This window comes from Trichosurus vulpecula, chromosome 3 (genome assembly GCF_011100635.1).
Source record: "Trichosurus vulpecula isolate mTriVul1 chromosome 3, mTriVul1.pri, whole genome shotgun sequence".
Classification (NCBI taxonomy): domain Eukaryota; kingdom Metazoa; phylum Chordata; class Mammalia; order Diprotodontia; family Phalangeridae; genus Trichosurus; species Trichosurus vulpecula.
In genome coordinates, this window is record NC_050575.1 from 91,466,934 (window position 1) to 91,492,894 (window position 25,961).

General features: G+C 42.1%; 1 protein-coding gene across 2 annotated transcripts in view; it reads right to left on the bottom strand.

Annotated features, from left to right (window-relative positions):
- Positions 1-25,961, bottom strand: part of ABLIM3 (actin binding LIM protein family member 3) — a 173,943-nt gene that overhangs the window by 25,322 nt on the left and 122,660 nt on the right. Inside the window, exons 8-14 of one of the 2 annotated variants that reach the window (XM_036748987.1) lie at positions 18,858-18,916; positions 12,789-12,860; positions 11,344-11,499; positions 5,873-5,902; positions 5,174-5,303; positions 2,119-2,217; positions 521-571 (exon numbers count right to left, since the gene is read on the bottom strand). In XM_036748987.1, the coding sequence (XP_036604882.1) occupies positions 521-571; positions 2,119-2,217; positions 5,174-5,303; positions 5,873-5,902; positions 11,344-11,499; positions 12,789-12,860; positions 18,858-18,916 (597 nt within the window). The remainder of the gene's footprint in view (positions 1-520; positions 572-2,118; positions 2,218-5,173; positions 5,304-5,872; positions 5,903-11,343; positions 11,500-12,788; positions 12,861-18,857; positions 18,917-25,961) is intronic. The other variant, XM_036748986.1, reaches the window with a different exon arrangement.

A 25,961-nucleotide genomic window follows, 5' to 3' on the forward strand; every position in this document is an offset into this window, starting at 1 on the left:
TCTATCCATCCATCCATCATCTATCTATCCATCTATCTGTCCATCCATCTATCTATCCATCCATCCATCCATCCATCATCTATCTATCCATCCATCTATCTATCCATCTATCTATCTATCTATCTATCTGTCTGTCTGTCTGTCTGTCTATCTATCTATCTGTCTGTCTATCTGTCTGTCTATCTAATATTGTGCCCTCTCCCCCACCAAGGAGAATGTTAGCTGCCCTAGGGCAGGGACTCGGGTTTTACTTTGCTTTTTGACTTCTGTATCCCCATTACTGTAATACTTCACCTTACACACAGTAAGCACTTACTGTGTCTACTCTGAATTGAATTTAAGGCGTTTTATAAATCTTAAAGCAATCTATAAATATGCATAATTTTTATTTGGAAGGAGGGGCATTAGTGCAAATTTCCTTGCCCCACCCCCCAATCTTCCCAAACCACAGTTAAATCCAATATTCTTTAGCTACCCCTCCAGAAACCTTTTTAATCCACTGGCTTCTCAAAGACCATACCATGTCTTTTGTAGATGGGGGGTTTCCGGTAGATGTTGCTTTCTCCAGCAGCTGCCCATTGATGGAGGTAGAGGTGATGAGAAAGGAGAAAAGGAGGAAAAGGACAAGGGAAGAAGCACAAGTCAATTTGTCTGAACATAGAGATGGTCTACTTGACCAGCTGAACTAAGGGTCCACCATCTCCCCATCTTGGGGAGACTTCTTCCAAAATCAAATTCCCAACGTTGTATCAAGTAGCAGTCAAAGAAGGAGGGAGACTGTGGGGGTGCAGGGTGGGGAGGGGAGAGGAGGAGCAATGGGTTCGTTGGAGTATGTCAGACTGGTGGTGGAACATACCTCAGGCCCTGGAGGGTGGAGATGGAAGCCCAAGGCGTGGAGTGAGCATGCATAGCATGAACCCCATGCAGAATGAATGCATTGGTTAAGATACCCACTGCCCTTTCCCCGCACCCACAGCTCATTCTGCTCTAGGACCCTGTATGCTGGGTTTATCACTAACATCTCATTCCTACTCCACCCCATGCTGTCCTCCAGTGTTGGTTTTGGAGTAGTGGAGAGGTATGGATTTCATGGGACTGGGAAGGGTCCCAGGGAAAATAAGGAGGGATAGGCCTAGTGGTGTGCTGGTAAATGTTTGATAATTGGCTCTGAAAATGTGACTCACTTTTAAGTTTGATCATCATCATTAACATATTGTCCATCAGGTTCTTAAGTCTAATCTCTAGCCAATCGACAAAACAATAAGTCAAGCCCTGATTTATAGTGTTTGCCAATTCCTGAGTTTTAAATGCTCACACTGAAAATTTAACAACAGGCTTTTGCGAGCTGGTAAAAGTTGGCTCTAGCACACCCCTAGATAGGCTCATCCCAAGTTCTGAGATGGAGAAGGGGAGGCATGTGGTTAGTGAGTGAGGTCACTCTTGAGCTATTAATGGAGCTGTCCAAGCCGAACTAAGAAGCTTGTCCTAGGCCACCGAGTGCCGAGCCTCGTGGAGATAACGACCTGGAGAAGGACAGCAGCCAGTGGGAGGCCAAGCTTCTTAGAGCTGGAAGAGCTTCAGAGAGCTTTGAGTCCAACCTCTGGCCTAGGCATCTCTCTGTGGCACTCATGACCCTCAGCTTAAGCTCTTCCTGCCCCAGGTTATTGCCCCCTAAGATATCTGTTCCATTATCTGACAGCTCTCCTTGTTGAGAGATTTTTCATATCGAACTGAAAACTCCCTCCCTACAGGTGATACCCCTCATTGTTCTGTCTGTCCTCAAGGGCCCCACAGAATGATCCTTTCACATAGTCAGTGATCTCGGTCCCCTAAGTCTTCTCTTCTCTTGGCTAGACATTCCCAATTGCTTTACCTATTCTTCCTGTGATATGGTTTGTAGTGCCCTTCCTATCCTAATGAAGTTTGAAGACTGAGACTGAGTGTCTGTCACATATGAGTTTAAAGGGAAAGAATAGGAGAGGGTAGGGGTAATCTCCAGGCCTGATTAAGGGAAGGAGGGCCTCCTTGGATTGGCAGAGCTACTGCCAGGTAAACACGGAATTTCATGAAGATCCCACCGAGCATGCACACGGGCCAGGGCTTCCGCAGCCCGCCTACCTGGAACATGAAAGTGCTTGGGAGCTTGGTAAGAGGTTGGAGTGGAGGACCTCACGTCTAACTGGCTATGGTAGGGTGAGCTCCGCCCACTCTCTGCACCTGGAGGGCAGAGGCCCAGGAGAGCCACGGGGGTCACAGAAGAAAAGAGAGGCACAGAGAGAACGGAACAGGCATTAAGTCAGCTGGTGGTTAGATAAGCCGTGAACTGGTAGGGGGAGGTGTGGGCATGGTGACACAGAAATGGTGAAGACATTCTTTGGGGAACAAACAAAAGCATTTCTATTCCCCAAGTCTAGCTGCAGAGCAGGAAAGCATGATTTCTCTCCCATGCATGTTGTCCAGGGAAACAGGTCTGACTCTGTTTCCGTGTACAGGCCAATGACCCTAGTCATGCTCTTGGTGGAATAGTCATAAACCATGAGAGACGGCTAAGACTTGTAGCCCCCTCCCTTTAATCCCTATCCCCATCCCCTCAGTTGCCACCCCTAACCCCCATCCCTCCGATCTTTAATACCAAATGTATGCAGGTCTGTGACCAGGTTGTCTTTGTAATTTATTGGAATAGTATTGTAGATGACAAGCTGCATCAATCCCTGAATGAAGGAGGGTCAAATGACCCAGGCAATGAGGCAGTCAGGATCCCAAGAAACCTGAAAGTGGGGTGTTTCCTCAAATGGCTGAAACTGTGCTGTAGATTTTAAGACAGATTAATAGATTAAGGCCCAGGAAGCAAGAGTCTGGATATAGTCAGAGGCTGTGAGGGATCTGGGAAAGTAAATAGGGATCAGGGAAAGAGAACAGGGGTCTTTTAAAAAAGAACAGGGACCAGGGAAAGAACATATTTCTGGGAAAGAAAAGAGAAGAGATTTCTAAGAAAGATAACAGGGTCTAGGGAAAGAGAACTGGTCTTTCAAGTCAAAAGGAATGTTGCTCTGAGGTTCTGGGCCCATGGCATGCGGTCATGCCCCTAAAGTTCTGACCAGAATTCCAGGAACAGCCTGGAGGGACATTTAGCTTAGGTCTAGATAGATATATTTTTTGGCGAACCATTTTGCTGCACTTGGCAGATTAATTTCTTGTGGCACTGAGTATGCTTATCCCCAGGTAGTATAAACAATAGGCTTGGCTTCCCCCCTCAAGTCCAGTTTGTATTAAACTTGAATATAATCTATTAATCATTGAATCTCAGAATCAGAAAGGACCTCAGAAGATATTCAATTGAGCCCCAAACCCAGGAGGGATCCCCTCCAACGTGATTAGCAAGTGGTCATACAGTCTCTACTTGAAGACCTTCAGGGAACTCATCACCTTGGGAGGCAGCTCATTCCACTGTGGAGAAATTTTAGTTGTTAGGAGATTTCCCTAATGTTGACTCATATCATTCTTTCCTTTAAATTATTCCACAATCTTTGGAGTTTTTTGTTCTTTTGGATCAAACAGAAAAAAAAATTCTTCTTTACACAGAAGTCTTTCAAATATTTAAAGACAATAATCATGCAATCCATTTATAGTTCTCTTCTTCAGAATAAAAATCCTCAGTTCTTTCCAGAGTATATCTAAACATTTTTTCTTTCCCTATAGATGTAATTTTATGGCAATATCCTATATATTGGGGGTAATTTGTACTTCAAGTCGAATACTACAAAGATCTGCAATTTCATCAACATGGCAATTCAACATGGCAGCCCCCCCCCACACTTAAGAAGATGGTTCTTCTGAGTTGCTATGGTTGAAAATAAATCATCCCATGGTGACCAAGTTTTGCAGATGAGACATTCTGCACTTAGCTAGGCTGGTTCTAGGTGGAGAGACAGTCCATTTCCAAGCCCATCCTTGACGCCTGCTCAGATTAGTGGGACGTTCTGAGCTTGTGATGCACTTCCCTAGCCTTTGAGAGCCTTGAAACTCCTCCATGCCTTTGTGAAGGAGGACCTTCGTGGTAGACCCAGACCAATACAGTATATAAAGTATAACTCAAGAGTCCACAGGTTCATGGCTCTAGAGCTGGAAGAGACCTTCTAGGCAGGTTATTTAATCTAACCCCCTCATTTTATAAATGAGGAAACTGAGGCCAAAAGAACTTAAGCAGCTTGTCCAACACTGCACAGATAGCAAGTGGTAGAGCCAGGATTCAAACTTGGGTCCTGTGACTCCAAGCTCAACATTCCAACCAAGTTCAGTGTTCTGTCCACTATACACAATGCCTACCTGCATTTTTTCCCCTTATTGATAAACCCTTTTACAAAGCTAACTTGGACCAGAAAATGTGTCTTGTAGGAAATGACAAGGGCAAATGGGTAGATACTTGGTCATGGTGTAGAGCTTTTGGGGAACAGGGCCAATGAGCAGAACATGAGGCTTCCAACTGTCTAGAGTTCAAGTTAAGAATGAAAGTGTCAATCTGAGAGTGAGAGAAAACATGATGTAGTGAAAAGAGCACTGTATTTATAATTAGAGTACTTGCTACACATTGGCAGTGTGACCTTGGGCAAGTCACTACCTCTTTCTGGGCTTCAGTTTGCCTCTCTGTAAAATAAAGGGGTTGGATTAGATGAGTTGAAGTTTCCTTTAATTTCTATACTCCATGACCAAGAAATTCAAGACAAATTTTTCCCAATTTCCCAGTTCCCAATGAGATCCAAGCCTTCCTAGGGACCTCAGTTTTCAGCAGGCCCTCCCTGGGGTTAGGAAGACTCACAGGATTGACTCCAAACCATGCACCTAAAGGAAATCATTTAGTCCTACCACCTCATTTTATAGATAGGAAAACTGAGACCTGGAGAGGATTATTTGCTTCCCCCAGGTCACCTAGCAACACTTATGTGATTCAAACCTACCTGCCCTGACTCTCAGGGCAAAGACTCTTCCATTCAGTGAGGTCAGGTTTAAAAATAGAGGCACCCTTCCTTCCAGCTACCAAGAACTTCAAAAGACAAAGCCGTGAATGAAATTAGCAGAGGAAGAAGGAAGACATGCATTGTAGGCAGCCTGCCTAGTCCTGTCTAGGCATTTCCTGAAGCTCACCACCTTTTCCTTGGAGCCTTATCCATCTTACCTGAGCGGTAATAATGGTGGGGTGAGCGGGGAAAGGTAGGAGACATGCCCTGACGGCCGTAAGTTGGAGAATCAATGTATCCTGGGCTGGAGGCTCTTCGTTGCCGGAGGTCTAGACTCTCAAAGATGTCCTATAGAGAGGAGAAGAGTCATTAACTGGAGGTATGAACAAAAAGGGGGACAACAACACCCATGGAGGGTGGGTGCTTTGCCCAATGATCTAACCCAGATGGGAAATAGGGAAGGACAGAAGAACTTCCCATATCCAAGCTCTTCTTGAGGATCCCAATCAGGAAAGAAGTTACCCATAATTTATTACCTGCAGGGTGGTAGCACAAGGTCTTCTTTGCTCACTCATGGGCAGCTGTGAGGGTATGAAATGGGCCCCTGTGGCCTTCTTTCTAAAACACCGCTGGTGTCTTTAGTCAGTGACTACAGAAAAATGGGATTGTGCTAGTGACTCCTAAATTAAGCAGCCTATATTTATCTGGTGAGAATGGGAATGTTAGGGAACCCATTAAGTCATAGACCTTCTTCACCCTGCCCCCACCCCAGCTTGGGCGAAGTAGGGAAGAAGAGTGGAAGGTCTTTGACCTAGGTAGGAGTCACGGCTCCATTTTTTGGTAGGGGAGGGATGATGGAGCTATCCACCACTTAAGGGCTTTATATATAGGGTCAAGTCTTTCCTGTATGGAATTACCTGGGAATATGGCGATAAGGTTCCCATCGACTTAGGAGAAATGCAGTAATGTATATCCAGGCAGCAAAGAAAAGAGGAAAGAGACATAGAAAATGGGGTACAATGTGATTGTAAGACTAGGAGAAGAAAGCGCCTTATTCTTTCCCCAGAGTTCATCTATCCTTCCTAGGCAGCGGCTCCTTTAGGAGGTTAGGTTCTAAGCCTCAGAGGAATCACTTTGGCATAATATTGAGGTCCTCTACAAACTGGCTTCCAGCCAAACTGTACAACCATTATTTCGCATGGCTTCCTTTCATATCCTAAATTCCTGTCAAGATGGATTATTTGTTTATTCTCCAGCATCATCTTCTTTTTCTCTTCGGCCACTGCATACCTACCCAGGTCCTTCCTCATGCCCAGAATGTACCCCTTCTTCATGTGCTACTGAAATCCTTCTCTTCCTTCGAGGCCCATCTTGAGCATTAGCTCTTCTATAAAGCCTTTCCTTATTCCCCCAACTGAAAGCATTCTCTCCCTCCTTAAATTTTCTAAGAGTATTTTGTCTGGATCTTTCCTTTGCCCAAATATCACATTCTACCTTGTATTATATACACCTGCATACATGTGTTATTCCCTGTAGGAGACTGTATGCTCCTGAAGGCAGGTACTACTCTACATCATTTTTTAGCTTTGTAGTCCCTTTGTGAATGAATGTAGAGCTTTGTACATGATAGATGCTTGACAAATATTTATTGGATTGGATCAAATCAAATCAACTCATATTTATTGTATACATGTGCCTCACCTCATTAGATTGTAAGCTCTGTGAATGGCACAGAAGCTGTGCCAATTTTTTTCCCTTTGTTTCTTCAGCTTAGCCTAGCACAAAACCTTGTACATACATCAAATACATCAGCAGCAGGCTGGCCTGTCACACCACTGGTAATTAATATTTGGGGAACTGAATTGAAATGACTGAGGGGAACCTCTGTGAATGATTCTGGAGTCTTCTTTGGCTCTAAATAGTGCAATATGGTGAATATGGTGCTGGACCTGGATTTAGAGATGGGAAGGACCTTTTAAGATCTCAAACCCAACCTGGTCATTTTACATATGAAGACACTGAGACCCAAAGATGTTCAGCTGCTTGATATGCTGCAAGAGTGGGATGTGTGTCTCAGAGCCAGGATTTGAACTGAGATCTTTGAACTTCAGACTCAGTTTTCTTGCCATTGTACTATGTTGATTTGTTTCCTTGGATTTGTTAATTAAGTTAATGCTTTATTAGGGGAGACAAACATCAATCCATTCCTGAATGTGCCTTCTGACTGATCATGAGATCTCCCTTACCCCCTGCTTCAATCACAGGCCATTCACAGGGTAGTTGGAGGGCTCCTGAGAAGACACATGGCTTCTTCTGTGACATACAGATCCTTTCAGCATAGAGATGATCATTCTTTGGGAATCCCTTATGCGTAAAGTTTTCCCTTCATGCTCTAGGAATCACTGTGCGATGAATGAGACATCAAATCTGAGTCCAAAGACTAACTGCCCCCAAGCTGCCAGGCCCAACCTTTTCAGTTTCCTAGTAGGGAAATTAATCAGTCTTGGGTGGGCTGTCTTGGGCTAGGTACTGCTTGCTTTCGCCAATCTGCTCTGGAGACTTCCTAAGACTGACTGCCTATCATCTCCCTTGATATACAGTGGTCCTATCTGCTCAAATCAAGAGTCTTTATAGGCTGGGGATCTTAGATGTTTTTTTTTTATATGTTGTGCAGGGCTGTTTTACATCCTCTACATTTTTTTGTGGGCTGTCTGAAATCCTTTTGTGGGCTACAAGCAGTGTGTGGGATACAAGCGTTCCACAGACCGAATGTTGTGCAAGCCTGCTATATGGGATCACTTTAGACTAATCAGCCAAGCTCCGAACTCCAGGGGGTGCTCAGACTTATTATAGAGGGCTGCCCAATTTAGGATGGAATGGGAATCATGGGATCATAGGATCTTAGAATATAGAGATGGAAGATACCTTAGAGATCGTAAAGTTCAGCTGCTCATTTTACAAATGAAGAAACTGAAGTCCAGCAGGGTTAAGTGATTTGCCCAAAATTCCACAGGTAATAAATAGAACCAGCATGTATGTGTGTATACATATATAATATATATATATATACACACACACATATGTATATATGTGTATATACATATATTTTATATACGTGTGTATATATGGATATATACATATATACACACATATATATATTTATATATTTATATACCTATATATTTATATACCTATATATCCTTTAACTCCAATACCAGTACTCATTTCATGGTATCCATGATAGGTGGTCATATGGTGTTTACTTGAATACTTCTAGTGGCAGGGAACTCATCTCCATTTTTAGATAGCTTTAATTGATAGGAAGAGGCATCATGGTGTACTGGACAGAATTTTGGACTTGGCATCAGGCAGATTCAAGTTTGAGTTCTGTTTTAGACATTGCTATCGGTGTATCTCTAATCAGATCACTTAACCTCTCTGGGTCTTGGTTTCCTCCTCTGTAAAATGAGTGGAATGGATTCAGTGACTTCTGAAGTCCCTTCCAGCTATAAATCTATAATTCTATGATCCTTCTATTAGCTCCCTGAAAATTCCTTCCAGGGCTACAAGAATGCTCATCCTTCTACGTAACACCTCAAAGAGTGACTTAAACTGGTTACCAGGTTATTCCTGTGAGAGGGATAATTGATCCATTTTCTCATCCTTCGAGGCCTAAGGATCATCTCTCCCAAGTCAGGGACATCGTGTATCCTGCCGTCTCAGACATTCTAGCTGTGTCTCTAGTGAGAGAGAGTCTCTAGCCTGAGGAATCCTTGCCTCTTTTCTTTTTCTCTCTTCCTCATCCTGACTTCACTCCACCTAATCCCTAGAGTTAGTTGCCTTTGCTTAAGTGAAGTAAAATTTGTTCATTGCAAAAGTGCTGCTACTTTGAGCACCGTTGGTTGGTTTGCTTCTTCTGCGGAAACCTCCAGGATCCCCAAAAGCAGTTGCAATGTACTGAGACAGGAAAAAATGTGCGATGTCTAGAAAGGCTGCCTGGAGCCAGCAAGGGCTTTCAGTGCCAAGCTAAGAAATGTGTATTGTACCTAAGCTACCAGTGATCTCTTAATTGCCAAATCTAATGCTTTCCACCCCTCCCCCACTCCCAGTACTGGCTCCTCTTGACCTCTTTGCAGCATTTGGCACTGTTGACCTCCTTCTCCTCTTGGAGAGGTTTTGTTGTCAATTTTGTGACCTTTGGTGTCTTTCAGATGCTTTTCCCTTCTAGATATCTTCTTAGATCCTTCTCAGTTGCCCTGGCTAGCTGTTTATCCATGTTACCTGCACTGAAGGTGGGTATCCTGCAAAGCTCTGTCTTGGGCCTTTTCTGTTTTTGCTCTCCAGCACTTCTTAAACTTTGCGTCAAAATCCCATATTGGGTCAAGCAAAATTTGGCAACGGTAAGAGGTTTCTGAATGTACAACCAAAAATTAATTAAAAATCAAACACGTGATGAATCTGAGGCATTTCTGGCAGCACTTGCCCACGCTGCATGTTGCAACTTCACTGCAGCCTGGGCTCTGAACACAAAGCATGCACACCTTGCACTGTGTATGCCCTCAGGATACACAATGCCAACAAATGCTGCCAAAACGTGAAAAGGGGTCATGAGTGGAAAAAGTTTAAGAAGTCCTGCTCTATATACTATGTTACTTGGTGACCTCGTCAGCTCCGCTGGATTGAGTTATCATCTTGATGCAGATGATTCCAAGATCTATTTATACAGTCCTAATTTTTCCACTCAGCTATGGTCGTGACATCTTGAATGAGATATCACAGAGACATCTCAAACTCAATAAGTCCAAAAGACGATGTATCTTTCCCCCCATACCCTCTTCCCTTGTGAATTTTTATGCTGTGGTCAAGGGTGCCACCGTCCTCCTGGTTACCCCAGTGTCCTCTTCAACTCCTCACTCTCTCCCTACATATGGAATCTGTTAGCAAGCCTTGTGTTTCTACCCTCATAACACCTTGTACATACATTCCCTTATCTCTACTCGCACACTAGTTCAGTCCAAGCCCCTACCACCTCCTGCTGGAACATTGCAATAGCCTTTTAATTGGTCTCCCTTCTTCTCTGCTCACTCCAATTCATCCTCATTCAGCTGCCAAGGTGATTTTTCTAAAGCATAGCTCTGACCATGTTACCCTCAGCCCTGCCCCCATTATAACCAGTGGCTTTCTATTACCGCCCAGATCAAACACAAACCTCTCTGTTTGTCATTTAAAATTCTCCATAATCTAGCCCCTTCTTATGTTTTCAATCTTCATCCACTTTACTTTCTTCCATGCACTCTATGAACCAGCTACACTGGCCTAGTTGCAATCCTTCTAACACGATCCTTCATCTCCCATCTCCATGCTTTTGCCCTAGCTGTGCATGGAGTCCTCTCTCTCTTCACCACCACCTCTTAGCTTCCCTGACTTCCTTCAAGACTTAGCTCAGAGCCCACTTTCTGCAGGAGGCTTTTCCTGGTTCCCACAGTGCTATCTTACCTTGAAGGTTCCAAAAGAATATTTTCATTTATTTATTTAATTCCATTTATTTAATTTACAAGTTATGGCTATATTATAAAATAATATCAATTCATTCATTTATTTATGAGGCACTAGTCTTACTGTATCACTTCCCTGTCCAAAAATCTTCATTGGCTCCCCATTGCCTCTAGAGTAAAATATAAACTTAGCCTGACATTTAAAGCTCTCCTCAATCTGGCTCCTACTATTTTATTTTCCATTCTGACATTATCCTTCATGAACTCTATGATCCAGCCAAATTGAGCTACTAGCTATTTCCTAAATTTGCTATTCATTCTGTTCTCTGTGTGCTGTCTGTCTCCTAGGCTGCCTCATGCTGTTTCTCATGCTGGAGTGTGCTCCTTCCTCATCTCCGCTTCTCACAACCCTTGTCTTCCTTCTAGGCTCAGTTCAGGTGGGTGCTACGTCCTATGGAAAGTTGTTTCTGGTCCCCCCAGTTATTAATGCTCTCTCCCTCCTAAAATTATCTTTTATTTATTTGTCTATTTACCTGTCATGTGCCCTCCACATGTAAACTCTTTGAGGGCAGAAATTGTTTTGCAATTTAACTGTCACCGTACTTAGTAGGGGACTGATAACATTTGTTGAGTTACCATTTTTGAATTAAAATGACTTGTCCAAGGTCACATTCACATAGATTGTGACAGAATGAGGACTCAAACCCAGGTTTCCTGCTTCCCAGTCTCTTGGTGTGTATCACTTCAGATCATAGGAGAATAAGAGTTAACATTACTAAGGTACTGAATAGCAGAGTTGGGATTTGAGCCTGTAACCTCGGTCTCCAAATCCAATATACCATCAGACCTTGATGATCCCTCCCTACCCCCTTAGAAGAGGTGAGATATAGTACCTCCCCATAGCTATATCTCTCCAGCATCTCATCGGAGGTGTATCTGTGATAGGGTTCATAGGAAATGAGGTCTGGGCGCTGGACCTCATAGATAGCCTTAATCTTGGGAAGAGCTGCCAGGTCTTTGTAATTAAGGATCTCATTATCCACTTTGGCCTGGGGAGAGGGAGAGACAAAGACAAGAAAAGAGAAGGAAGGTAAAAGGAAAGACAAGTGCTTACGGCAGAGAGAAGGCGAGGGCTGTGGCTCACACTGAAGTCCTAAAAGAGAAAGGCACCGCATATTTCCAACTACGGACTCCTCAGAGGTAGTAGAAGAGGAGGGTTGAACAGAATCCCAGAATTCCAGAGCTAAACATATAGACATGACTTTAGAACACAGAATGCCAGAGCTGGAAGGGACTTTGAGACAAAGAGCATGGAATGACAAATGAGGAAACCAAGTCTTAAGACTGAAGACGAAGCATCTTTCCGTCCTCTTAGCAGAGAGGTGATGGACCCTCTAGATGCAGAATGAGGCATACAGTTTTAGATATGTCCAATGCATTGATTTGTTTGTACTGTCTTCATTTATTATAGGGGAGGGTTCCTTGCTGGGAGGAAGGGGATGCATTGTTGGAAGGTGACAATGATGTTAAAAAAGAAAGATTATAAATATAAATTTTTAAAAAAGAATCTATGGCTCAAGAGGGTAATTGCTCCTGGGAAAGAGAGTAGGAAAATGTATATTTAGTTATAGAGGGAAGCTCATATTCTAGAAATCGAATCTCAGAGATTCCCTCAGGGCCTGTTAGAGTTTATTACATTCAAGCCCACTGGTCCCTTTCTCCTATCTATCACAAGTTTGGACTACTTTGGGCCCCTAAAAAACATTTGGATAGCCCAAAGAATAAAAGATGACAGACAAGTTTGTTTGGGATACTTAGTGATCCTCTATCCCACCTTGTGTCATCTTATCCCCTGGTGTAGCCCCCACATCTGTAGCCTATCCCAAAAACTCATTTCCTCTTCTCCCAAATATTCTTAACCAAAGAATCATGATTTAGAGCTAAAAGGGACTTTAGGGATTACATAGTCCAACTCCCTCATTTTACAGATTGAAAAACTGAGGCCCAGAGGCAGGAAGTGATTTACCCAATATTAGACTTATAGGCTCCTTGAGGGTAAGGGCTTTGTATGCCCAGGGCAGAGCCATAGTAAGCACTTAATAAATGCCTAATGATCCACGCATTTGTTGACAGTAAGTTTATCTCTCTCTGGTCTTTGTGGGGTGTATGGATTTGTCTGCCCTCTTGCCAATGATACTTTCATTGTCCTCAACCCACCCCCCTCCCCCCCAGCTCGGAGTCCTCTTTACCTCCATTCTTTCTCTTTTGAACACTTAGACAAAAGCCCCGGGGAACACAGAGGGGTTCATTGGAAATCACATCTAGAAGGGATACATACACAGATGACTCTGTTGGGTGACCCAATGCTGGAGCCAGGTGGGGAGATGGAAGTCTCAGATGTCCTCCTGTGCTGTGTGGAGAAGAGAGAAGAGTGAGGGCTTTTGAATTCATAGCACATTGATCAATGGTCTTCAAAATGGGACACCACGATATGATCCCAAGAGGTACAGGATCAAGTAGCTGGAGGATGGGATCATGGGTTGTACCTCACCCCACAACCACATTTCCTCAGAATTCTTGGAGTGCGCTGGTAACTAGTGAGCAAATGACTCTAAAAACAGGACACATTTTCGGCTTTACCCTGCGTTATCAACATTTTTCCATCACTTTCTTAACTGTAGACAGTCAACAAGACAATAAATCAAGCCCCCAATTTGTAGCATTGGAAATTTCCAAGGCATAAATGTTCACATGGAAATTTTAAAAATTGGCTGTCACTAGCCAATACAAGCTGACTTTGGCACAGTCTTGTTCTCCCTCCTCATAGTACAAGCTTCCATCCTTTCCCTTTCTGCCTTCTTAGGTCCTCAGGGCAATTATGTCCCAACCCCCATCCAGGCACCTGCAACAGCACCTGCACTGTTGGGAAAACCATATCTTCATCTGCCTCCCATTCCTCAACCACACACACATCCTTTCCCCTGGTCACCTCATTAGGTGCAGTGGGTGTCCCCTGGCTGTCTCTGTACTATAGGGCACAGACTGGTGAGTTTAGACTCTCTTCTCCATGCCTTTTCATATTTGGTGAGAGAGTGCTGCATAAGATGATAGGTAGTCTATATCACAGATCTCATTACATTACCTCTGCCCTCAAACCCCCTCTCTTATCAACTTCCCTGTTACTGTTCAGGGCATTGCCATCTTTCCAGTCACCCAGGTTCAAAATCTGTGTCACTCTGGAGACCTAATTCTCACTTACTCCACATATCTAATCATTTGCTAAAATTTGTTGTTTCCTTTAACATTTATTGTTCAGTCGTATCTGAGTTTTCATGACCCCATGTGGGTTTGTCTTTTTGTGTGTGTGTGTTTTTTTTTTTTTGGCAAAGATACCGGAGCAGTTTGCCATTCCCTTCTCCAGCCCATTTTACAGATGAGGAAACTGAGGCAAATAAAGTTAAATGACTTGCCCAGGGTCACACAGCTAGTAAGTATCTGAGTCTGGATTTGAACTCAGGTATTCTTGACTCCAAGCCTGGTGCTCTATCTACTGTGCCAACTACATCCACAAAATATCTGCCATCTTTCCTCTTCTCTCTATTCATGAAGTAACCATTTGAGTTCAAACCCTGAATCACCTCTTGCCTGAACCATTGCAACAGCCTCTGAATTGGTCTTTTTGACTCATCTTTTCCCACTCCAATCAGTCTCCATACAGTGGCAGAAATGACTTTTCTAAAGCCTAGATCTTTTCGTATCATTTCCTTACTCAATAAACTTCAGTGGCTCCCTATTGACCTTAGGTTCAAATATTATTTAATCTCTATTGAATTCTTTTAAAATTTCTGTTTTGTGTTTTATAGTGCACATAATTATTAGTGTAGTAATATATCCATGTAACTTATAAATAAATAAATTTACATAATTAGGGGTATACTCAAGAATACTTGGAGACTATTACTCTAGATTCCTAGCCACCTGAAGGTCTTAGCTTGTCCAGGCTGAAATTTTCAGAAAATCCTATGGAACTAGTTTTATATTTTTCCTGCATTTTCCTACCAATTAACAACTAGTTATAATATCTGATCACTATCCTTATCAATATCTGAATATGAATGAGTCAAAATGAAAGGATCTAAATTCTCTTGAGCAGAATTTAGATTTGTGTCCTTAATTTATTACTGGACCCTTAATGAGGCCTTCCTTATGTTAATAAAAAGATCAAATGACTTACTCGTTGGACGTTAACCTTATGATTTCTGATCAATTAACAATACATTAATTCTACCCAGCAGCAGAAAGAGCTCAAGACTGGTAACTCTTGAAATCTGGTTTTGGAACCTAGATCTGTAATATATTTGCTGTAGAATCTTGGCCAAGTCCCTTCCCCTCCCTGAGTTTTAGTTTACTCATTTCTGAAATGCGAATAATAATACTAGCATTACCTACCTCACCAGGCTGATTGGAGAATAAAAGGAGAGAATGAACAGTGCTTTGTAAATTCTAAAACACCAGTGAGAGTCTTCATTTTCATCATCATCATCACCACCACCACCACTACCACCATCCCCACCATTAATTAGTTAACATGTATTTCCTAGCTGCACATATGATGAACATACAGAATTTGATTAAATTTGATGGTAATTCTATACTTTACTCATTCCTCATGATATATTTAATATTTTTTAAAAGTCTGGAATCTAATCAGTAAGGGTACTTCCTACAGATCATAATCCCTTCACACATGAGTAAATTACTTCAACAGTTACTGTGAGCCTAAGAATTTATCCTTAGGTTGCCAATCCTCTGGTGGTGAGCCAGATAGCAGAATTAGCTAACTTCTTCCTCAGACAATAGACACATGACTCATGGCAGGGGCTGTCCAACTTGGTAGAACCTTCCAGAGTTTGAGTGCTATTGGCACAGGCATTTCAAGAGCTCAGGAGGATTACCTCCATACCATGATGGGACGCTGGAAGAATTTTGTTGTTGTTTTGTTTTGGTGGAGATCTTTTTTTGAATATATTTCAATGCTTCTAGGATTTGTGGTTTCAAGGATACAGGTGCTTCTTCCACTGATATGAACAGCGGCCCTCTCTATGCCTTAATGAGTGTCTTGATGACTTTTTGTGGCCCAAAGACTGCATTTCCTTGGATTACCTCCTGATGATGGGCTTCTCTGGGTCTAGATAGTCTGGTGATTGGATAAGAGACACTTGGTTTGTCACTAGGTCTCTGCAGCTTGGAATCAGCTACATACTAGAATTTGTTTTCCCCTGGTAAAGTCTTCATTAACCCTAGTTCTATATCATGATGAGGTCCCAGAAGGTAGCTAGTGAATAGCTTACTGGGAGTCAGGAAAACTCAAGTTTGAATACCGCCCCTATGACTTACTAGTTGTATAAATCTGGATAAGTCACTTAACCACTCAGTCTCATTTTCCCCTCAGAGAAAACGTGTTTAATTATAGTATCTATCACATGGAGTTGTTGTGAAGGGCAAATGAGAATATATGTAAAGAGCTTTGCAAATCTTAAAGCACTATGTAAGCTATTATTATATATATATTATATATAAGCTATTATTATCACTGAGTGACCTGAGGCAACTCTCCTGGCTTCAGTTTCCCCATCTATAAAATGTGGATAATAATATTATTTACCCCACAGGGTGGTAATGAGGAGCAAATGAGATTTCATATGTATGTATATATATATATATATACGTATATGTATACACACATATATACATATGTACATAAATACATATATAATATAAAGTATTTTTCAAATCTTGGAGCATTACATAAATATTAGTTATTAAATACTAGCCATGTTGACCTATGAAAATCAATTAATCTTTCTTCTGTCTGAGTTTCTTCCTCTATAACAGGGCTGTCCAAAATGTGGCCCACGGGCTGCATGCAGCCCGCCCACAAGCATAGAAATCTACATAAATGCTTTAGTAAACGAAGCTGAGCTACCGCAGAGCTCTCAATAAAATGGCAAATCACAACATATTGTCTATTGTTTCAATAAAAGCCTAAGGTTGGACAGCCCTGATCTATAAAATGAGGATGATAATGGCATCTAACTCAGAGTTGTTGGGGAGTCAAATGAGTTGCTATCTGTAAAATGCTTCACAAACTTAAAGTTCTATATAATTATTATATAATTATGTATAATATATACCATCATATATAAATTATATATAATATTATTTTATTATATATTATAATATATTATATTAATTATTATTTGGTGAAGGACTTCATAATAGAAAAATCCAAAGGTCTTCTTGGGTTATATAATTTACGTAAAGACATATAATATTATTGCTACTTAGTGGAGGATTTTATGATAGAAAACTCCAAAGCAGCTGCTTGGGAACAACTGTAAGGGTGGCTCATGCACTGGCAATAATTTTGCAGTTTCCAAAGAACACCATGGGTCTGGCAGCTGCTCCTCCAAGTAGAGAGATTGAGAGGGAAGGATGAACTCTGATGGGGAAGTAATTGGGTAGATACTGGGATGACTGGTCCTCCAACAAGGCAGCATAGTGAGTGTCCACTGCTGTGGCTCTTACATGTAGAAGGGGAACTCAGAGAAGCTTGCCTGGGAAGCTCAGAGAAGAACACAAGCCATAGGATTACAGGATTTCAGGCTGGCAGAGACCTTTGGGATCGTCTAGTACCATCGCCTCATTTTAGAAGAGGAAAAAGATCCAAAGAGAGAAAATATCATAAGGGAAGTAGAACTAGGGGTGAAAGAAAAGTCCCCTATCTCTGAACTTTCTCTGATTTGCAGAACTGTGTTTGATTCTGAGATCAGCTACCCCTAACCCCACTCCCCAAATTAGGTAGTAGGTGGGACACTGTATAAACCAGCATAAGGCCAATGCTGATGATTCTCAATGGTCTTGCTGGGGAATTGCTAAGGAGGGGGTACTCTAGTGTATGTATTGAGCAAAGGAACTTAAATGACACTTGGAACCCTGAGAAAGTCTGCCATCATGGTGTTTAATGGCAGTCTCAATGCTCTCCTTACCCATGAATGAATATGCTGGGGATCAGCACCTCAGGCCTTGGCCTCAAGCAGATGAATTTTGTCTTCTGTGATCCTGGGACAGACAGAGTCCTTAGTAGGCAACCTCTTTTATTCAATGTTGGCAGGGTGGGGGGGGGGAAGGCATATTGGTGGGGCTGTTCCAGGTTGTTCAGGGGGCACAAAAGAGAAACAGCCTGAGGTTAGTCTGGCTAGACTTATTTTGAGGACATGACTACATAATATCCTTCCAGTGACTGCTAACAGGGGAGGACTAATTCCCTTGAACACATTGGAAACTGCACTGGGTTCTGGCTTCACAAGAAAACAAACAAAACCCAAACAAAACCCTTTGAACTGTCCTACAAGGCTATTATGAGGACCCAATGAAACAGTGAATAAGATAAAACTTTTTAAGCTAGAAAGTGTTCTGCATAGGCAATGAATTGTTATTAGTCATATCAGATTCTCCTGTGCTGAGGAAGGGATTAGGTCAGTGGCTCAGCTGGTCTACCAAATAACGGAGAGGCAGGAAGGATAGGAAAGATTATATCTATTTCAACTCTCCTGTATCCAGAAAGGTTTAATAAGATTTAAATTTGGATGAGAATAATGATACTAATAAAAATTGTTAGGATTTATAGAATGCCTTAACGTTTGCAAAGCATTTTATATGTTTTGTTTCTTCTAATCTTCACAACAACCCTGGAGGTGAGGTCTATTATTATCCCCATTTTGCAGATAAGAAAACTGAGGCTGGCAGCAATTAAGAGACTTGCAGGATCATACAGCTACAAAGTATCGAAAGTAGGATTTGAACTCAGGTCTTCCTATCTCCAAATCCATAAAATCTCTAAATCAAATCAAATGATCTCATACAATCATGTCCAAATCTCTAATCCACTATGTCACCTGTGTAAGTAAACTGAGATTCAGGATGGGGAAGTGACTTGACATTGGTAATTAAGTCACAGAACCAGGCCACAGTTACTGATACTTTGAGTCCCATGTTGTTTCCATTAAACCATATGTACTGGGTAAAATGGAGATGAGTGCTAAATTGAGAGCCTTCATCTGAGGATATAAGGCTCCTCCTCGCACACACAATCACAGATTTAGCCTTGAAATGGATTTTAGACTACCCAGGCCATTTCTTTTACTTTACAGATGAAAGAACAGAAAGCAGGAAGAGGTGAAATACTTTGTCCCAGCTCACAGATCTAGTACGATTGGGATTCTGTCTCTTCATTTGCACAAGGTGTCAGGCAGGCTGTATCCATTCACATGGATTCAGACAGTGGTCGGAGAAACCAGGGATACTTCTAGGTCCCCATCACTTGGCATTACCTAAATTTGCTTACCTTTAATTTCTTCTCTGCCCGGGCTGCCTGTTTACAGATAGGGTGCCATACCTCAGAACCTAGTGACCCAGGAGAACAACATACATTTAGAGATGTCCAAATTCATCCTCCTTCTATGCTGTCCATCCCAATTCATTCATCACTGATTCACTCACTCATTTATTCATTCAACAACTGATGGAGCTCATACGATCTAAGGCTGTGAGAATCAAAGCCTAGCTTCCACCGTGGAGGTGGACGGTGGTGATAGTGCTGTTTTTCTCTGCCCTAGGGAGACCACAGTTGGACTGTTGTGAGCAATTCTGAGGGCCCAAACAGGAGAAATGCATTATTAACGAGCCAGAGTTTATTCAGAGAAAGTTGACCAGGATGATTGGGATCCTACAAACCATGTTATACCAGGATTGACTAAGGGAGATGGGGATGTTTAACTTTAAAACTTTAAAAAGATGGGGAATGTGATCACTGTCTTCAAAAGTTTTTGAAAAGTTATCATACGGAAGAGGGATCATGCTTGTTTTGTTTGACACTACAGGGCAGAACTGGGGGAGCAGCATCTATGTGAGGGATGTTGGTGGGAGTGGAAACCATAGAGAGGCAAAGTTTTGCCCAGTGTGAAACATTTTACAATTAGGGCTGACCCAAGTACAATAGCCTGCCTCAGGACGTAGTGAGCTCCCTGTTCCTGGAGGTCTTGGATGAGCACTGGTCAGGGATATTATAGAAGGTATTTCTGCTCAGGTATATGTTAGATAACATGACTTCTGAGGTTCTTCCCTCCTCTGATATTCTATGAGTCATAGGCTCATAGCATCAGATTTAAAGCTAGGAGAGACTGGGAAGATAATTAGTCCAAGACTCATGTTCTATAGCTACACATGATCTACTATATCTAGCCAGCTCCAGACCCCAGACCATATTTCACATACCACTTGATCATCCACTTTGGCCATCTTCTTGCCACCTGCCCTGTCACTGCACATATGCCGTGCAGCTTCCTGATTTTCCCTGCTTTTTTATAGAAAGTCATTACATAATACTACCATTGCTCCTGGGAAGGATATGACAATTAAATCTCCTGTAGTTCCATTCACCCACAAGTCTTGTGATTTCTCAAACCAAACACTGTTCATTCCTTCATTCTCTGACCACTACTTTAATATGTGTGTTGTTTTCCCTAACTAAAATGTAATCTCCTTGAGGGCTCAGAATTTCCTGCTTTTTGTATATGTATCCCCAGTGCTGACACAACAAGTGCTTCATTATGATTTTTCCATTCGTTAATGAGGAAACTGAAGCCCAAGTCAGGGAAGTGATTTTTCCAAAGTGATACTGTAATAAATAGTAGAGTGAAGATTTGAATCCAAGTCCACTGATTATAACCCCAGACTCCAAACCATGATGGACAAAAATGTAAATTAGATATGGTCTTGGTTCTCAGAGTTCTCAGTCCAATAGAGAAAATAAAATAAAGGCTCATATATCTAAAATAACAGCCAGCATATATCTTGATATAAATAAGATAATTGCAGGGCAATGAGAAGGTTCATATGAAAGAGCAATTATTTAATTGGGAAGATCAAAGAAGGCTTCACGTAGGAAGTGGCATCTGAGCTGGAAATGGAAGGAAAGAAGAATTTTGCAAAGCAAAAACGTTGTGTTAGGGACGGGGAGAAGAACATTTCAGGGAGATGGAACAGTGTGAGCAAAGACACAGATGCTGGAAATACAAGATGTTTTTAGAAATAGTTAGTAGCCAGTTTGGTAGGAGAGTAATGTTAAGGAAGAGGAACTGGAAAAGAGGTGGACTTGGGTTCTGAAGACCTGGTTTCAACTATCAGTTCTATTATTTCCTAGCTGTGTGACCCTCGACACATGACTTTAGCTTTTTGGGTCTCAGTAAACTTAAGATAAATGGCTATGATAGTATTTATACTACCTATCCCCACAGAATTGTGGGAAAACAGTGATTTGTGTTCCTCACATTCCCAAAGAAATGTGAGTTATTAATATTGCTGTAATTATTTTAGTTACAGATGTTCTATAAATAGTTATTTGAAAGATCTATAGTTTTATCAGCATGAATAGTCTCTCCATACTTTTGCAATCCATTTCATTAATACACCGGGGAAGAATTAGCAGTTACTAGAGACAGTCTCTCGCACTCTCTCCATAGAAACAATCAGAAGTCTCTCTGACAATAGTATCAGCCATTGCTCTCTATGCATCCCTCTTGGGCCTTTTTCTTCAGGCCTTCATGTCTCTGAGATTTTCTCCAGGGCAGGATTCTATGCCGTTATATTGGTCTTTCAGATGATATTATGGAATTCTATGTCAGAGCTGGGAGGGACATTCGAACTTAGAATGTTAAGGTCAGGAGGGCCCTTAGAACATAGAACATTAGGGTCAGAAGGACTGTTAGAATATAGAAAGTCAGTGCTTGAAGGGAGCTTAGAAAATAAATCATAGCATGTCATAGACTGGAAGGGACCTTCAAACACATAGTGTCAGAGTATAGGAAATACACTATGAAAGCTAGAAAAGACCTTTGAACATAAAACACTGAATTTCAGAGCTGATAGGTATCTTAGAATTCAGTTTCAGACTTCCTTTCATTTGTTTGCTTGAGTGATCTTTTAAGCAGCCATGTGGTATACTTGAAAAAGTCCTGATTTGGCTCTCAATAGATCTCAGTATTAAATCCCCAACATGCCAGGGATCTTCTGTGTGGCCTTGGGCAAATTATTTCCTCTCTCTAGGCCTCAGTTTCCTTATCTGTAAAATGAAGGGGTTGGGCTTTAAGGCCCCAATTCTATGGCTCCATTCTTCTAAGAGCAGGACTTCTTAAATGAACAATGATGGCTGCTTTGAACTCTTCCCATGCCTTGTTTCCCTTGTCCATAAATGGTGGAAATGAATACTGGTGGCCTCTTAGGGAGGTCATGTGGGTGACAAGCAGGAAAAAAAAGGAACTTTGACTACACTGAGAAATAAAAGCCAAGGACCCCGCCTGTCTCTTCTCTTTCTGGCATCTTCCCCCTTCTGAAGGCATAACAAAGTAGAGACTGTTCTAGCCTGGCTCTTAAAGAGCTTGCCCCCTTACTGGCCCTTTTATAGGAGATTCTGGGGCTGGGAGTGGTGTGGGTAGTGAGGAAGGTCACTATCCATTACCCAGGGACAACTGGCATGTGGAGAATATCCTGGAGTCTTCTGGATTTAGAATCAGACTTGGATTATAGAACGTCTGAGTTTCAAGGGACTGTACAGATGATAGAATGTTAGGGCTGAAAGAGACCTTATTTCAGAGGCCAAAGGAAAGGCTCAAAGTAGTTGAGCTAGATGTAATAAAAAGCCCTCTACTGACACTCCCCTCCTGAATAACGGGCTACTTCAAAGTCATTTGCAAAAGATGCAGGCCTACCTTGCAAACCATAATGAGAGAGTGACTACCACCTAACCCTGTTCTCCTTCCCTATGCCCAGAGCTTACTTAGTGGTGGTCTAAGTAATTAATTGTTAAGAAAAACTGTGAATTCCATACTTGTAAGCCTATAAAGGAGAGTATTGGGGTTTTGACATCAATAGACATCCAACCTCTGAGTCCAGAAGACCTGGGTTTGAGCCCTATCTCTGACACATACTGGCTTTGTGACCCTGGACAAATCACTGAACCCCTCACTGCCCTAGGAAACATTGTAGGACTATAAATTGCAGAGGAGATATCATTTACATTGATAGTGGAGCTTTCTTGGCAAGTGTTTCCTATGCCAAAGAAACCATAGGTCTGGTACTGCCCCCCTGCAAAAAAAATCATGTAAAGCAGGGAGTTCTTAACCTTTTCAGAATCATAGACTCCCGTGGGAGAATCTGTATGGACTCCTTCTCAGAATCATGTTTTTAAATGCATAAAAATAAAATAATGGCTAGTTCACATTTATATATAGCTTTTTGAAGTTCACTTTTTACATATATTATCTCACTGGATCCTCACAACAAGCCTGCAAAGTAGGGGCTATTATTATTATCCCACTTTTATAGATGAGAAAACTGAGGACAAAAGAGGCTAAGAGATTCACGCAAGGTCACATAGCTGCTAAGTATCTAAGTGTCTGAGGCAGGATCTGAATTCGTATCTTTTTGACAGTAAGGCCAACGTTATCTACTATGCCAACTACATGGGATTACCAAGGAAAGCAATTATATATATTGAGATATTGTTATCAAAATATATTTTAAAAAAGGTTCATGGACCCCAGGTCACATACCCTTGACAGGCTAAAATAAAGCTTCCACCGGTTAGTGGTGGGATCTCTTGAAGTGATGCACGTGATGCAAGTGATCTCTTGTGGCATGAAGGAAAAAGAATCCTAGATCAGTCAGTAGACATCTAGGCCCTGGGGCTCCCTCTGCCACTTACTGGCTGTGGGAATTTGGACAAATCATTTCATCTCCATGGGCCCCAGTTTATTCGACTGCAAAATGATGTACTAAATGTATGACATGGAAGAGGGATAGATGGTTGGGTTTGGATCGAAGAAGACCTGGGTTCAAATCTTGTCTGAGATACTCACTGGCTATGTGTCCCTTGTCAAGTAATTTCTTTGAGATCTAATTTCCACCTCTATAAAATAGGCATCATAATATCAGATAATAATAGCACCTATCCCCCAGGGTTATTATAAGGATCCAAGGAGATAATGAAATTAAAGTACTTTGCAAACCTTCAATGTGAGTTATTTGAATTATCATTATGATGTTCTCTGTGGTGTCTTCCAACTCTTCACAGTTTGTGGTTCAGTGTTCTTTCTACTTCCAGACTACCTACTATACTTATCAATAAATACATATCTCTGATTATATTTGTGCTTATTGACTGTATATACAGTGGGATCCTAAATGAATTATGTGTGTGGATAAATGCCAGCTTTAACACAACCACAAAAAGAGAACATTGAGTGTTAGAGTTGGGAAAGACCTCAGAGATCATTTAGTGTCTGTAACCTCATTTTCCAGATGAAGAAACTAAGGCCCAGAGAGGCTAAGCAATTTTTCATAGGTGCCATTGTGAGTTATTGGCAGAACTGGGGCTCAAACCTTGTCTCCTTGGTTCTTTCTATTCATCCCCACTGCTTTGGATAGAATGATTTTCTTTCCACTGTTGGGAGTTGCTGTGTGGGCCCCAGTGCACTGGCAGTGAGAGGTGCCAATGATGGTCACGTGTACTGCTGCTGGCAAGGACAACCCTCCCTGCCACCCACACAGCCCCCGGAGCTGGTATGGTACTGACAGATAGCCAGGCGTACACAGCCCCCCTCCTCTGGGAGTCACTCTGCTTCCCCTAAGGCAGAAAGAGCCTGGGACAGATGAACTCTCTATGTGTGGGGGAGGGATAGAGCCCTGTAATTATAGCCCCTCTCCCAGAAGCCAGAATGGTTGGGCTCATTAGGTGACAAACCCTTCGTAAATGCAGGGAAGAAAATACCTCCCACCCCCAAAGCTGTCTCTGGGTTAGGTTTGACACTGGAATCTTGCACCCTATTATAAAGCCAACCAGCTATATTGCATAGCTTAACTCTTTCATCATCTGACTGCATCAGGAGTCAGCATCATACCATGTTTCTTTAGCATCTAGGACTCAGAAAGTAACAGGAAAGTAACAAGACTAGGAAAGCCTGGGACCTGGAATAAACTCTAGGGTCATGCCAAGGCTAGATGCAAGAATATGACAAAAAGACCAAAACTTTGTTGGAGGGACAGGAATGAGGGGACGTGAACTAAAGAGAAATTTGAACCTACGACTTGATTTATTTGGAAAAAGACAGGAGTTACCCTTGAGGTTGGGCAGTGATCACATTATAGCATTTAGAACTGGAAGAGCTCTTCTAAATTGTCTGATCTAATGCCCTAATTTTATGGATGAGGAAACTGAGGCCCAGAGTGGGGAGACACCTGTTCAAAGTCATGCATGTAATACATAGCAGAGTTGAGATACAAACCCAAGATCTCCGACCCCCACCCCCACCCCAATCTGGTGCTCTTTCCATTATAAATAATGTACTACCTCTAAGGCCAGGTACATTTAAAAGCTGGCTGGAAAATGGCAAGTAAACCATTTCTTCCAGCTCAAGTGACCTTAGCTGAATCTGTGTCCTAGACTGACTGACTTCCCTTTCTCTCCTGAATTTTGCCTAGGTTTCCTCCTCAAATAATAACAACTAACATTTATATTGCACGTTAAGGTTTGCAAAGCACTTAATTATCTCATTTGATCCTTCCTGTGAAGTAGGGGCTAATATCCCCATTTTACAGCTAAGGAAATTGAGTGGGGCTAAGTGACCTTCCAAGGTCACACAGCTAGGAAGAATGCCAGAGGCAGGATTCAAACTCAGGTCTTCCTGACTCCAATCAAGTCCAGCATTCTATCCACTGTACCAGCTAACTCTCTAAATGATTTGCTTTCATCCCTCTCAACCCCTTTGTACCAACTTCCTTATCTGCAGCTACTCTACACTAACCTCCACGGCAGAGAATGGGGCTTAGAACTCAACCATATCACTGCTCCTTCAAAGTTCAAAGTTCAAAGTCTTAAAAGTTCAATCATTTATGTGAAGGGCCATGAAGCTCTAGAGCCAAGGGAAAAACAGTCAGGCTATTAGCACATTCAGGGAGATGTGGAAGTGAAATGTAAGAGTAAGAAGGCAGCATTTTGTTAGTTGCTGCCAATGGGCTCAATGTGGGCGTGATCTCTCCTGCTCTAAGGCTTCCTGTAGAAGCAGGAAAAGCCTAGACTTCTGGGCTGGTATCCTCTAAAATGGCCCTTTATTGGCAGAGCTGAGTGTTTGGATAGGAGGTAGAAAAAGAGGACTAGGTAAGGCCTCCTTGTGACACAGCAGCGCTACTCTAGGGATTCCAGTTCCCCAGGGGGCTTTCATTGGGTGGTTGCCTGATGTTACCCCCTGCTTTATAAATCTGGCAAAGTCTTATGCATTGGGTTGTACTGAGGACTACCTGAGGCCTCAGGTGTGTTGTGTACACAATGACTAGATTATGATGACCCTTTGACCTAAGGTCAAGGACACCTGTATCTTTGCAATAATATTCTCTT